This window comes from Bison bison, unplaced genomic scaffold (genome assembly GCF_000754665.1).
Source record: "Bison bison bison isolate TAMUID 2011002044 unplaced genomic scaffold, Bison_UMD1.0 scf7180017864072, whole genome shotgun sequence".
In the NCBI taxonomy this organism is placed as follows: Eukaryota; Metazoa; Chordata; class Mammalia; order Artiodactyla; family Bovidae; genus Bison; species Bison bison.
Window position 1 is genome coordinate 12,578,418 of NW_011494644.1, and position 14,815 is coordinate 12,593,232.

General features: G+C 38.8%; 2 protein-coding genes across 2 annotated transcripts in view; both read left to right on the forward strand.

Moving 5' to 3' along the window:
* Positions 1-9,935, forward strand: part of CCT6A (chaperonin containing TCP1, subunit 6A (zeta 1)) — a 10,311-nt gene extending 376 nt beyond the window's left edge. Inside the window, 13 exon segments of the mRNA XM_010837391.1 lie at positions 413-476; positions 1,825-1,959; positions 2,803-2,976; positions 3,546-3,649; positions 4,240-4,350; positions 4,566-4,725; positions 4,811-4,893; positions 5,780-5,876; positions 6,193-6,340; positions 6,749-6,882; positions 7,583-7,685; positions 8,673-8,745; positions 9,004-9,935. Coding sequence (XP_010835693.1) covers positions 413-476; positions 1,825-1,959; positions 2,803-2,976; positions 3,546-3,649; positions 4,240-4,350; positions 4,566-4,725; positions 4,811-4,893; positions 5,780-5,876; positions 6,193-6,340; positions 6,749-6,882; positions 7,583-7,685; positions 8,673-8,745; positions 9,004-9,076 — 1,459 coding nt within the window. The 3' untranslated portion in view covers positions 9,077-9,935.
* A 503-nt stretch (positions 9,936-10,438) lies between these two features.
* Positions 10,439-14,815, forward strand: part of SUMF2 (sulfatase modifying factor 2) — a 10,965-nt gene continuing 6,588 nt past the window's right edge. Inside the window, exons 1-2 of the mRNA XM_010837390.1 lie at positions 10,439-10,600; positions 12,255-12,411. Of these exons, the coding sequence (XP_010835692.1) occupies positions 10,534-10,600; positions 12,255-12,411 (224 nt within the window). The 5' untranslated portion in view covers positions 10,439-10,533. The remainder of the gene's footprint in view (positions 10,601-12,254; positions 12,412-14,815) is intronic.

Sequence of the window (14,815 nt, forward strand, 5' to 3'; positions counted from 1 at the left end):
GCCGGGCGGCCCCCGTCCACCTCGCGCTGTCGCGGGCCTGCGCCGGGGACCGAGGCGTGGAACTCGCCGCCTCTGGGCCTGTGCGCTCGCCACTGCTGCCCTTCTTCCCCGTATTGTCCCGGTTGGGTCGTATTTTTTGCCCTGGCCGTATCCTGGTGCTCGATTCCTTCGCCGAGAACAAAGCTGCCCGCGTGCGCGGCGCTCCTCCGCGCTTGGGACTTGAGCGCCCTTTCAGACTCTTTCCCAGACACTAGAGGGGTGAGCACTGCGCTATTCCTGTTAGCGGGGTACAGAGAACCAACCCCTTTGCCCCAGCTCTTGAAGATCTGGTCAAAACCCGATTGTTAAGGGCCTCTTAACTTGATCTCCATTGAAAAAGTCACAGTGCGATTCATTTCTGCCCATTGAACAGGCTTGTTTCTGGTGCTGGAGACATCAAACTCACTAAAGATGGAAATGTGCTGCTTCATGAAATGGTGAGAGGCTGCTGTCCTAGATCCAAAGTGTCTTGGTTTTCCGTAGTACATTTGATTTGTAGGAAGATTTTTACTCTCAAAAGGTAGTTTTCCAGACAGTGGAAGGAGTAGGAAAAAATGTTATCAGTACTATAATTGACAGTACCGAATAGTGAGGAGCCCTGGAGTCTAATAAAGTCTACTTTGAATCCCTTACTCTTACCATTTAAGGCTTTCTTTAAAGGGTGTTAATTAAAATTCTAATAAAACCTGAAGAACTAAGAGGAATGACAGGCAAAATGCGGCAGAATGGTTGTACTTTTTCAAACAGTTCTTTTGTGTTACATCACACTTCACCACCACCATCTGAAGGAGAAATAAAACTTACCATTTTTAAAGTCCCAGTGACTAAGAATCTGAGGTTATTGAGAGGAGCGGTCATTTCCCTAAGTTCCCCCAAAACAGTTAAAATCCTAGAAAAGGAAATGACTTGCCTATGTTTTGAGTTTAAAATAAGATTTAAGGCTTTGAAAATAGCGTATCATACCTTCAATGTCCAGATGTTTTGTTACTATCTTCAGTATGAATTAGCTAACCTGGAAGGTGTAGTTTTTGTTGGTGGGTTAAGTGGTGGCCTCTGCTTGCAGAGAAAAATAGGAGTCATAGTTTAAAGTCGATGTCAGAAAAGCTATCTTTATCTGACTATTTAATTTTACCTAATCTAGTAAGCTAGTCTGTTTAGATTCTTAAAACGGTCAGTGTCCCTAAAGACATAAAAGGCTGTAGTAAAGGACAATAAAGGAGACAAGAACAGTGCAGGAGCCATGATTGGATACTTTGTAGTTAAGAATCTGTGGGTGACAGACATTAATATTTTGTTCTTCCAAAACTGTTCCACAGTGACTTAACATCCACTGTGGTAATATTTGCTAAAGAGGCTAAGTGGGTTTTTTCCGTTGTAAATTGTTTGCGCAGTGCCAAATAATAACTGGGCTGCTGAGCTTTCATTTTTAAAAGGCACTTGGTTTATTCTCACAAGAATCCTACATTTGTTATAAAGAGGCTTGCATGGATTTGAAATTGTTGCTATTACTTGTTAGCCCCATTACCTTGAGTAAACCTTCACTGGGCCTCATATTTCCTCATCGATAAAGTCAAGATAATCTGAGAAGTAAATTATACATGAAAATGTTATTGTCATAAACTGATAACTCAGAATAGCTAATCATGAGTTTTTAATCAGAGCAATTTGTAGCTGCATACTTTGACATTTTGTGCAAATAGATTAGCCATTTACACATCTTAAGGTATATTTGGACTATTTTAATTTTAAGTTGTTTAAGGAATTTTTCTCTTTCTCTACTTGCAGCAAATTCAGCACCCAACAGCCTCCTTAATAGCCAAAGTAGCAACAGCCCAGGATGACATAACTGGTGATGGCACCACTTCCAATGTCCTCATCATCGGAGAGCTGCTGAAGCAGGCGGATCTCTACATTTCTGAGGTATACATGATTCTTGTGCTGCTTTGAAACTTCGTTGTCAATAAGAAATAATCTCAGTTTGACTCCTACAGACTGATGTACTGATAGTAGCTGAGGCCATATAATGGAATGTAAAGAGCAAAGGGCTTAAATCTGGGAACCAGAGTCTGTATCCTTGTCTGACAAATTTATTGTCATCCTCGAGCTGAATAATCTTTGTTGACCTGAAAGGTGTTTTTGTTTCGTTTTTTCAATCAAGTTGCATTCCATATATAATTTTTTATATGTCTATAACATAGCTTAATAATTGAGATCTAGAAATGCGGTATTCACGATGGCATATTTTTAACGAAAGAGTCAACAAAATTTAAGAATGCCATAAATTTCTTAACTTTCAGTAGTTCCACGGGTAAAGCAAACTTCAGTACTAGTCTGATGTAGGAAGGATTTCTTGGAAAGAGAAAGACAGGCTGAAAAACAGTCTCTCTGTTTTTCATTAGGAAATGATGTGAATTAATTTCAGATTACCTATAGAAAAGATGTAATAGTCAAATTGTTATGACACAATTTTGAGTTTGGGGCATTATCCCTTGTGGTTTGCACAGTGAACACCCAAGTGTGCTTTGTAGTTCCCTTGGCTTTGACTCTGTGCTAGAGTAATGTCTGTTCTTTTCCTCTGCATTGAAAGGACTATTTATCCTTTTAAATGTATTCAGAAAGTCAGCACATTATATTAATTGTGTTTAAGGGTATGAATGATGCAGAATAAACTTTCATAAATTTGCTTTGTAATGAACTGTAGTTAGCATCTACCTGAAGATTTCTAGTGTTAGTGGTGGTTTTGTAATTGTATGTTTACTATAGGGTCTTCATCCCAGAATAATTACAGAAGGATTTGAAGCTGCAAAGGAAAAGGCACTTCAGTTCTTGGAACAAGTCAAAGTAAGCAAAGAGATGGACAGGGAAACACTTATAGACGTGGCCAGAACATCTCTACGTACTAAAGTTCATGCTGAACTTGCAGATGTCTTAACAGAGGTATGTGTTAAGTTTAACATGTGTCTGGTACTTTACGCCTATACTGAGAACCCCTGGCAACTGGAAATATCAGTATTCTTACTAATTGCAACTAGAGAGTGCCATCTAAACTCTTCACAGTGTCATACTGTGTCAACTAAATATTTGGTCAGCCATAAAGTTCATTTTTGTGGCAGTAATAACCTGATCTGTGTCCCTAGAAGAAGTAAAGTGAGAAAATCATAGTATTAGTAGTATTCCTGGCCAGGTTACAAAGATATAATCAGACCTTTCAGTAAAGGGGGTTTATAAAATGGAGATTTTATTATTAAAAAGTTTCCTGTTGTCAGTATTTTTTATTGTAGAGGTGTCAGTGGTTCTTTAATTACAAGAGAGGTTTCAGGAATGTAAATTACTCCAGCCCTTTACACATAGTGCATTCTGTTCTGTTAGCATGTAGAAAAAGACTTAGATCAGTTCAGAGATTTTCAAAGACAAGAAACTGCTTTAAACATCTGTGAAGAATAAGTACCATAAATGTCTCAACTTCCACAAATCAAATTTATTGAATGGTTACACTCCTGTTGCAGGCCGTAGTGGACTCCATTTTGGCCATTAAAAAACAAGATGAACCTATTGACCTCTTCATGGTTGAGATCATGGAGATGAAACATAAATCTGAAACAGATACAAGGTAGGTGTTACAATGCTATGAAATACTTCAGAGTACACATTTGAAGCTTACACAGTACCTATTTTTGCCTAATTTTTTTTGAATTAATGTATATTGCCTAGACAAGTTATCATTTACTCAGCAGTATTATCTCTTGAAGTCAATTTTTTGTATTTATAGTCAGAATGATCCTGGAAAGTCAGCTTCATCAGTCATTTGGCATTTATTGAACTATTGAGTACAGAGCATATAGGAGACTTTGAGGAATTTTAGAGATAAATTATTTCAGAGACCTAGTTTGAAAACATTTTTAAAAGGAGGTGATCACCAGTGTAATAACCAATTGTGACTGTTTTCTGTGGAGAATTTTCTGTATAAGAAAGAGTTGTGGCTTTAATTTGAATGGCTTGTTTTTGTCATGTTCTGGAATTTTGTGTTTTCACAATTGAACCTTCTTAGGTAGTACCCAAAAGTCCTATTCAAATAACTCAAGAAATAAAGTTGATTGTGTGAAAATTGTCAATATAGTCTCAGTGTTCTAATTTTGTTAGCATATTTTACACCCCCATCTGGAAATAAGTAAGAATATAATCTCTTCCGTGTTTTAACAGCTTGATCAGAGGTCTCGTTTTGGACCATGGGGCACGGCATCCTGATATGAAGAAGAGGGTGGAAGATGCATACATCCTCACGTGCAACGTGTCATTAGAATATGAAAAAACGTGAGTTTATAGCTCCTTAGAAACGAGCTTGGCATTTGGGTCAAGTCATTTTTTCCCCCTAAGACTCAGTGTCTCCACTAAAAAGGGCAAAGTGCCTCCACCAGGGATTCAGAAAATTCTAGGAAGTAGCCTCTGAAAGCATACCAGGGGGTGGCATTGGAGCTTGGTGACCACTTGCTAAATATTTCCTCCCCTGTCTGTAACTTCTTTTTTAGAGAAGTGAATTCTGGCTTTTTTTACAAGAGTGCAGAGGAGAGAGAGAAATTAGTGAAAGCTGAAAGGAAATTCATCGAAGACAGAGTTAAAAAAATAATCGAACTGAAAAGGAAAGTCTGTGGTGATTCAGATAAAGGTTTTGTTGTTATTAATCAAAAGGTGAAAAATCTTGTTTTATAAACTAGTCTGTATCTATTTTTATTTTAATGGTAAAATATTGAAACTTCTTCTGTTATTATTACAGGGAATTGATCCCTTTTCCTTAGATGCTCTTGCCAAAGAAGGCATAATAGCTCTGCGCAGAGCTAAAAGGAGAAACATGGAAAGGTACGGGTGGCAGATTATCTGTGTGACAGGAATTTCACTTTATTTTGCAAGTTAACTTGGATTATTCCTTTTTTCCCTTTTATCTTTGTGAGTTTGTAATTTTCTATTTTTACAAAATATGCATAATATTAAGTTTATAATTTTAAAATATATAATTCAGTGTCATAAAGTGAAATTCACATTGTTGTGCACCTAGCACCATCGTTCGTTTCCAGAAGTTTTTCCATCGCAAATGGAAAATTTGTACTTCTAAACAATAACTGTACACAGTCTTGCCAGTAAATACTAGTCCACTTACTGTCTCATGAATTTGGTACCTCATGTAAGGGAATCATGGAGTATTTGTCCTTCTGCATTTGGCTTATTTTCACTTACTGTAGTCTTTTCAAAGTTGATGTTGTAGCATGTGTTGGGATCACATTTCTTTTTCAGGATGAATAATACCACGTGTTGTTGATTCATTTATCTGTCCATGGACATTTCTTTGGGTTTCTACCTTGACTCTTGGGAATAGTGCTGCTATGAGTGTTGATATATACTTGTTTTATTTTGAAACGATGACCTATATGGTACTGTTTTTTCCTTATCAAGAGACTGCATCAAGGGTTTGAGAGAATACTTCTCCCGCAGAGCTCTTGGTGCATCTTTAGATTTCATGTCGGAGGAGTATTTACTGACTTGAGGAGAGTGGTTTAAACGGGGAGTTAGGAGAAAAGACCAGTTTTCAGCTGGTTGGTGGCAAATGGAAAGGCTTATGTAAAATATATTTTAGAACATGATTTTAGTATGTAATTCTGAAAAAGATTGCTTTCTAAAAAGAATTAACCTCTAGATATAACTAATAAAAGCACTTCTGCATCTCCCTTAAAATACTTGAATATTTCAGGCTGACTCTTGCTTGTGGTGGGATAGCCCTAAATTCTCTTGATGACCTAAATCCTGATTGTTTGGGACATGCAGGACTTGTCTATGAATATACATTGGTAAGTGTATTTTCTTCCCAAAATAATACTACTTTTTGGTTCGTGAATTCTTCAGTAGTTAAAAATTCTTCCAAACTCAGGGTAATGTTTTTGCTTTGTTTACATACATTTTGATGATTTGTACATAGTAATAATAAGCCCTTGATGGGGAAATCACATTTCATTTATGTAACCTTTTTTCAAAGAAATTATTAGCTTTAATGTGATCAGTGTGGTGCCCTATTAATACCCCATTTATTCCTCCATAAGCCCCTCTCCTCTGGTCATCCCTTGCACAACCATATCCTGTTTTTTAAAATACTATCTCTTCACACAGGGAGAAGAGAAGTTCACCTTTATTGAGAAATGTAACAATCCTCGCTCTGTCACATTATTGATCAAAGGACCAAATAAGCACACGCTTACTCAAATCAAAGATGCAATAAGAGATGGCTTGAGGGCTGTTAAAAATGCTATTGATGATGGTAAGATCTTCCCTGTGTTTATTCTTTTTTCTAGTCTAAAAGGCATGGCTGAATACTGTGTTCTTTTTGTCAGTAGTTTACACAGCCAGACACCATGCAAAAGTAATGTTTTCCCTTTAAAATGGCTATGATGGTATGCTAAGTTTTTTCATAGCATGCTGTTGTTAAAAAGGGGATACAAATAAATGAACTAAAAGCTTGCAGGATTTGCATGTGCTCCTTAAATCATTCTGTTGTTTGAGATGTTGCTTGTATCGCTTTCAAATGCAGTATTAAACTTGCTGTGGTTACATGGAATTCTCAAATCAATGGCTTTCTTGTGTTTTAATGTATGTTTTTCCTTATAATTGACTCAACAGTTTTATGTTCTCTGTATCTTAGCATTTTCCTCTTCCCCTCACCCAACAGGCTGTGTCGTCCCAGGTGCTGGCGCTGTGGAAGTGGCGATGGCAGAAGCCCTGGTTAAATACAAGCCCAGTGTAAAGGGCAGGGCCCAGCTTGGAGTTCAAGCATTTGCTGATGCGTTGCTCATTATTCCCAAGGTGTGAATGCTTTTAACAGTTTTCTAAACTATGCCAAAGTGATTCATCCAATGAAAGCTTTTGATGTGGGTTTTTTCATAATGTGGATTTTGAATAAATAGATATCATCCATTTTCACCCTAACATTAGAACAGGTGTTTCTCCATATCTAATGTATTGGTTCCTCTGGACAGGAGGCTTGACTATCTGAAGTTGTAGTGTAGGACTTATCCTTGAGTACAAGCTTGCTTTTTCTTTTTATTTGTTTTAAACTAAGATTAATATGGACTCCCCTGGTGGCTCATATTGTAAAGAATGCCTGCAATGCAGGAGACCTGGGTTCGATCCCTGGGTTGGGAAGATTCCCTGGAGGAGGGCGTGGCCACCCACTCCAGTATTCTTGCCTGGACAGTCCCCATTGACAGAGGAGCCTGTCAGGCTACAGTCTATGGGGTCGCAGAGAGTTGGAGAAAGATTAATATGTTGGTTTTCTATTGTGTGCTCATTTGAAGGTACAGTTTATGGCTAGTGTATTGCTGAGATTGAGGTGGATTGGTGAATGAGTAATGTATATTAGTCATTGTGTAAAGTGAACATTAATATCAGTCTGCATTCATTAAAGTTTTTTTTAACTGTTAGTTTGAAATACTATTTCTTTATTTTAGACTTGACTATCACTTAGTAGGTCCTGTCTTTAAATAGTTACATTTGTTTCCTTTAGGTTCTTGCTCAGAACTCTGGTTTTGACCTCCAGGAAACACTAGTTAAAGTTCAAGCAGAACATTCAGAATCCGGTCAGCTTGTGGGTGTGGACTTGAACACTGGTAAGGAGGATGCAGCCGTTTGAAGGGGGAGATCTAGATGCTATAAGCAGAGTACAGATTGCTGATACTGCTGAGTTGTGCTAGGTGGTTCAGGTGTATGTTGAAGGGTTTCATATTGAGCTTGTTTTAGTCACCTTTTTATCAGGGACTTTGATTAAAGTGATATATTTGATGATCATATTTATGGGTGAAAACAGGCTAAGGATAGCAAAAGCTGGAAGAGGGAACCAAATCTAATGAAATGATGAAGGCTTTGATGTTAGGCCAGTGTAGTACAGATCATACAAGTAGAAAGTGGAAGATGTACATACATCTGTGCAGTATGTGGAAGACCTGTTGTGAACAGCAGCATTTACATTCAAGTTAATGTAAAACGTTTCTCTTTTTAATTTTTATTGGAGTGTAGTTGATTTACAGTGTTGTGTTTATGCTGTACAGCAAAGTGAATCAGTTACATACATATATCCACTTTTTTTTAGAGTTTATTCCCATATAGATCATTGCAGAGTATTGAGTAGAGTTCCCTGTGCTATACAGTAGGCTCTTAGTATCTATTCTATATATAATAATGTGTATATGTCATTCCCAGATTCCCAGTAAATAAAGATTTCTCTGGAATGAGGGAAATGATAAGCCTGTCTTGCCAGATTATAGTTCAAGTGCTGTACTTTAATATGGACAAACAAGAATGTCTCCAGAAAAAGATACATGTTCAAATGTTCGGCAACCAAATACAGCATTCCTGTCACTGAAAGTATTCTAACTAGAGATCAGCCACTCATCAAAGCTGCTATGCATAGGAGTCATGGTCTGTAATACAGCATTGGGCTAATTGAGGAACTTTGCGTTCTCATAGTTAATACTGGAGAAATGAGTAAACACTGATGAGTAAAGCAGCACAAAATACTCTTATTAGTTCTTTTAGACAGCATTCTGATCTTATGAACCTGCTCTATGTGATTTTAAGAAGACTGAGTTACTTTTCAGGTGAACCAATGGTAGCAGCAGAAGCAGGCATATGGGATAACTATTGTGTAAAGAAACAGCTTCTTCACTCCTGGTAAGTTTGGGAAAGCCAGAACTGTAAAATAACACTTAAGGAGCCTTCATACTCTTTAAAATTGGTACATTTTGTTTCATTTTCTTCCCATAAGAAAATGTAATCAGTCGGAAGTATAGCAGCTGAAGCTAGTCTTCTGTGTATGTAGGGGTACAGGGGGAATTTGACATAATTTGCACAAGTTAGTTGGAGATTGAGTTGAATTAGAGTTCATACCTCAAACCTGAGCTGTCTTGATTTTTTTCCCCCCGTTTTCAGCACTGTGATTGCCACCAACATTCTCCTGGTTGATGAGATCATGAGAGCTGGAATGTCTTCTCTAAAAGGTTGAATTGAAGCTTCCCTTGTATCTGAATCCTGAAGACTACAGAGTGATCCTAATAATACAGCTATGGAATTTTGGTCCAAGCTTCAAATGATCTTCAAAGGATTTTCTTTTCCCATATTAAAAAAGGAGAGAACACTGGCACGTATTCAGATTCTGAAGTTCTGAAATTATAATTACAGTATTTTAAAAATTGCACTGCAGTGTCCACATACAGCAGGTCATACTTACCCAGTAAACAGGACATTTTGCTTTACCCTCAGTGATATAAAAATATTAGATAAGCATATGTTATCTACATTGTTATTAAATATTCATTGAAAACCAAATTTTAATAGTTTAATAATTTCTTCTAATGGATGTATTTTAATTTATTTCCAATAGTTCCCTGTCATTAAGCGTAAGACTTAAATAACCTAAAGTTTTGAAGCATTCCTGCTTCCCAAGCATACTTTGGACTTTTCATGCTTTTAAAGTAGCTTTACTAAAATGCTTCCCAGAAGTGTTAAGTTATCGTGAGTAGAAAGATGGAACTAGAGGCAAGAGGGGTTCAAAGAGCTGAAAGTATAAAGTGGCAAAATACAGGCAGAGGTTAAAAACACGACTGAAAATATGGTGACTAAGGACTAGTGAGGTAGATTTTCTGGCAAGATCGTTATTTTCACAGCTCAGAACCTTTGCTTATACTGATATCCTTAAATCCTCCAGTGTCCTGTTTAAAAACTGTTCTCTTCTACATGTTCGCACAAAATACAGTAGGTATATCTGAAGCCCTTGAAAGTGAAATTGTGTTGCTAAACTTTGTGTTTTGAGGAGTTGGCAGTTGCCTACAGTGAGTGTGTAATAAATATGAAGTTAAAACCTTTCTGTGCTGTCAAGATGGTATTCCAGGGTACAAAAGGAATCTGCATATAAAAGGGAAGGAAATCAATCCATCCAGTGGTTCACAACTTAAGGGGATTCTGAATTGGCAGGGCCTCTAGACTGTTCAGTCTCCCAGTCGTATCCGACTGACTCTTTGCAACCCCATGGACTGCAGCACGCCCAGACCTCCCTGCCCCTCACCATCTCCCAGTTTGCCCAAGTTCACATCCATTGCATTGGTGATGCCATCCAGCCTTCTCATCCTCTGACGCCCTCTTCCCTCAACCATTCCGAGCATCAGGGACTTTTCCAGTGAGTCAGCTGTTCAAATCAGATGACCAAAATACTGGAGCTTCAGCTTCTAGACCTTAATCCTGAGGAAATAGCTTCTTAACCGGTTCTAGAACACAACGTGGGAATTTGGGACTCTAGTCGCCGCCTAACTCCGGACTGACTGCTAGCTGGGTGGGCTCTCGTGAACAGTGCGCACGCGCGCGCAGGGCACGGCCGCCGACGTGAGGCGTGCGGGGCGCGTGCGCAACAGAGCCGCAGGGTGGTGCTACTCCTGCAGCGGTGCTCCGGGGGCTCGTGTTCCCGGCATGGGCATTTCGCTGTCGCCGCTGCTGACTGTGCTGTCGCTCCTCTCCGGCCGGTGGCTCGAACTAGGTCAGTGTGCTGGCCTGCCCGACTGTCCCAGGAGGCAGGAGGAAAGGGCTGGGGCGCTCGGCCACCGCGGCTGGCAGCGCCCGGAGGTACCTCCCAGAGGCGGCCAGCTGGGCGAGGGGGTTAACAGCTCATATCGTTGTATTTCACTTTTTTTTTTTTAAACTTTTTAATTTATTATTCTGGAATCTTTTGAGCATAAAAAAAATTAATAAAACAAGCCTCTCCCGCCCGCCCCCCGCCGCCTCCCCCCGCCCCCCGCCACGTACCTGTTTCCCAGTTTAAACAGTTGCCAATTTTAATCTTGCTTGTTTGTAACCCCTTCCATTTTTCCATTCCTCTGGGAGATTTAGTTTGGAGTGAATTGAGGCACAATACAGTTTTATTCGTAATTATTTAGTTTGAGTAGCCAAAAAGACAAGAAATCACACACACACACACACACACACAAAGTATCACTAACTCTCCCACCTAAAAAATTAACAATACTCCTTAATGTCATTAAACATCCAGTTAGTGTTCAAATCTATCTGCTCTGTTCTTAAATTATAGTTTACTTGTGGAATTAATGTCCAAATAAAATTCAAATATTGCTATTGTGTGTTGTTTCTTAATTCTCTTTTAGTCTGAGAATCTCCTGCTTGCTCTATTCCACCCTCCAGCCTCCCTTAAAGTTGATTAAATCATTAGTGTGTGTCAGAATGAGATCCAGAAAAGGGCCAAAGATAAGATTCTGGGGGACATGAAAACGTGTGGACTCTGCCTTTAGGGAACTTAGAGTACTTAGACATCTTTAGGTAAAAACACAACAAAGTAGTACATCAAGCCAGAGGAGTGTGGCCTTTAGGGTCTTGGTTTCTTCCTGTCAAATGAGGGAGTTGAAATAAAGATCCTTTTAATACTATGATTTTTTTTTTGAGGTATTCAAACAGCATGTATGAGAGAGTTCATTCGATTATTTGATGATAATTTTTGTGCACTTGTGCTAGGTGCCAGGTATAACCTGGGAAAATAGATGTAGTTCTTTTCTTTCTTATGTAATGGAGAAGAGGCAAAGAAACAACATGAGCGGAAGAATGAATGGAAAGTTGATAGATGTATTTAAGGCTATGCTGTTGTTTAGTCGATAACTCGTGTCGGACTCTTGCGACTCCAGGGACTGTAGCCTACCAGGCTCCTCTGTCCATGGAATTTCCCAGGCAAGTGTTCTGCAGTGGGTTGCTACTTCTTTCTCCAGGGGATCTTCCCAACCCAAGGATCAAACCTGGTCTCCTGCACTGGCAGGCAGATTCTTACAATGTTTAGATTTATCTCACTGGGACAAAGGGTTGTCATGTAGAGGGACAGAGAGGTAAAGAAAGAAAATCATTTGTTGAAAACCTACCATGTGCTAAACATTTCACACATTTTAATATAGCCATGCATTTGAGTTAGTTAGATATTACCCCCATTTTATAGATGAAGAAACTGAAATCCAGAAGAAGTAATTTGCCCAAGGTCATTCAGCAAATTAAGTGACAGAATAAGAATTTAAAGCCAAATTTTTCAGCCTCCAGATTTTTTCACTATAGCATTGAGTCTTACATATGATCCAAATATTGCCACTTGTTTTATATATATTCATGTAATTAATGACCACTCTTTTTTTCCTCTGCAGGAAATGGGCAGACAGTCAACATGGTCCAGCTACCAGGTGGGCGATTCCAGATGGGAACTGATTCACCAGATGGCAGAGATGGTGAAGGACCTGTCCGGGAGGTGACGGTAAAACCCTTTGCCATCGACATATTTCCTGTCACCAACAAAGACTTCAGGTACTCCCAGTGTTCTTCCAGGAGAAGTGACTCCTGGAAGAGTTACTCTAATAATATTTCACAATATTTAAAAGGAGCTTAGCTTGTTCACTATCAGAATATGACCTTTGCAAGTGTTATCTGCATTTTTCAGATGAGGAATCTGAAGTCCAAAGAGTCCTCATCTTTCATGAGTGGCCAACTGGGCCTGTAACTCAGATCCCCTGATTCTTGAGCCAGTGGATTGTCCCATGCACTGGGCATAGCACTGAGAAACATGGGCAGAAGTCAGACACTCTTCAACAGAAGAGGATGAATCGGGAGAAGGGGCATAATAGTTGAGAGTTCCTTAAATTCCCTTTATATTGGGTTGGCCAAAAAGTGCGTTTGGTTTTAAGTTAAAATGACGTATTTTTCAGTTTCAACAAGGATGTTACTGAACTAACTGAACAGACTTCTTGGCCAACCCAGTATTACTTAGGGAAATGGAATTATTTCCAGAATCAAACATTTTGATTCCAGCTTAATCTAAGAAGCCATGTTGAATGCCTCAATGTCCCCAAAGTGATACATTTTGGGTAGGCTAAAGTAGAAAATGATCCAGCATATGTCAGTAATTTACCTTCAAACAGTGGAGGGAGGAGTATATAGAAAGGAGGGGGGAAGGAAGAGAAAAGGATGGGAAGATAAAGCAAATGTGAAAAATGACTCAAATTTTACATTTGTGGATTTAAAAGTTTTCAAGATCAAAACTTGCTGGTGAAAATTGATTCAGGAGACTCAGGCTAAAATAAGCATAAAGATTGTCAGTAAACTCCTCAGGCCTTTTGACTCATTGGTTCCACCTCTAGGAATTTGTCTTGAAGAATTAAGGTTGTCCAAAAAAGTTTAGCTAAAAAGGTGACTTTGTAAATAAATGTTAACAATTTAAGGATCACTTAAATATATTGCATCAATATAACAGAATACTTAGCAGCCTTAAAAACCTGTTGTCAAAAAGAGATGGTTAAAAATGTTGTGAAGAAAGGTTACAAAATACTACATAGGATTTGGCCCAGTTTTTTAAACTATGTGTGTAGAATGTATATGTGTTAAAAAGAACTGGAAGATGCAATATTGCATGAGGTGATGGATTTTGCTCATGTTTTTGTGATTTCCAAATGAAAATAATGACAGGAAGAACCTTATAAAAGCGATTTAAAAACCCTTGATTGGGGACATCCCTGGCAGTCCAGTGGTTAAGACTCTGTGCTCCCAAGGCAGGGCACTGGTTCAGTTCTTGGTCAGGGAACTGAGAGTCTGCATGCTGCACAGTGTAGCCAAAAATAAATAAATAAATTAGAGATGTCATCTTAAAAAAAAAAAAAAAACTTGGTTGTGGAGTGAAGAGGGAGAGAATATAGACAGTTGTATCTTGGTGTGATAATGGATGGTTTTAGTTTTTTCCTTTTTCTTACCTATGTTTTCTCATTTTTCTATAATATAATGTTATATATGCTTTAAAAAATATTTGTAAAAGGAAAGTTATTAAAATCAAAGGAGAAATCACTTCTGATCAGGCTAACACCACATGATGACAACCATAAATTGCTAGCTAGATAGATGCATTCTTTTATGTTTCAAATGATGACCTTTTAGATGAAGGAAATATAATGTCACCCCCAGAAAGCCCCTAAACTTTGCTTAGAACCTGTAATCTGTGTTTACCTCTCTGGTAAGAGTCTCAAACCATTCAGATGGTCAGAGGTCAATAAGTAACTATTGCTACCAAATCTCGCCTCCTCTTCCATTCTTAGTACCCCTTTGATGGGTGAACAGTGTCTTCTAATATCAGAGGGCTAACACCAACCGGGTACTCTCAGTCCAGAGAAAACAATCTGTCTTATCCTGGAAATCTGCATGTTGAAATTGGCTCAGCCATACCAAACTATATGAAAATCCATTATAAAATCTCAGCAAGTCATTTCTTAAATATTCATTTGTTTGGTGACATTGGGTCTTAGTTGCAGCACTTGGACTCTCTAGTTGTGGCTTTCAGGTTCAGTAGCTTCTCGGCATGTGGGATCTTAGTTTCCCTACCAGGGATCGAACCCGCATCCCCTGCATTGCAAGGCAGATTCTTAACCGCTGGACCACAGAGAAGTCCCTCAGCAAGTCATTTTGATTTGACTCAATTTCTCTCATCTGTCTGAGGGAGATAGTAAAACCTATTCTCCCTTCCTCCCATGATCGATGTGAGATTAGGTATGTGTTGAAGAGAGACCCACTCCCTGCCCTTGAATCTTCTCAGCAGCTTTATTCATTATCTCCAAAAACTGGAGATAACCCAGATGACCTGCAGCTGGTGAATGGATAAATGAAATCTGGTCTATCCATCCAGTGAAATACTACTCAGCAATAAAACTGCCAAAAAAAAAAAAAAAAA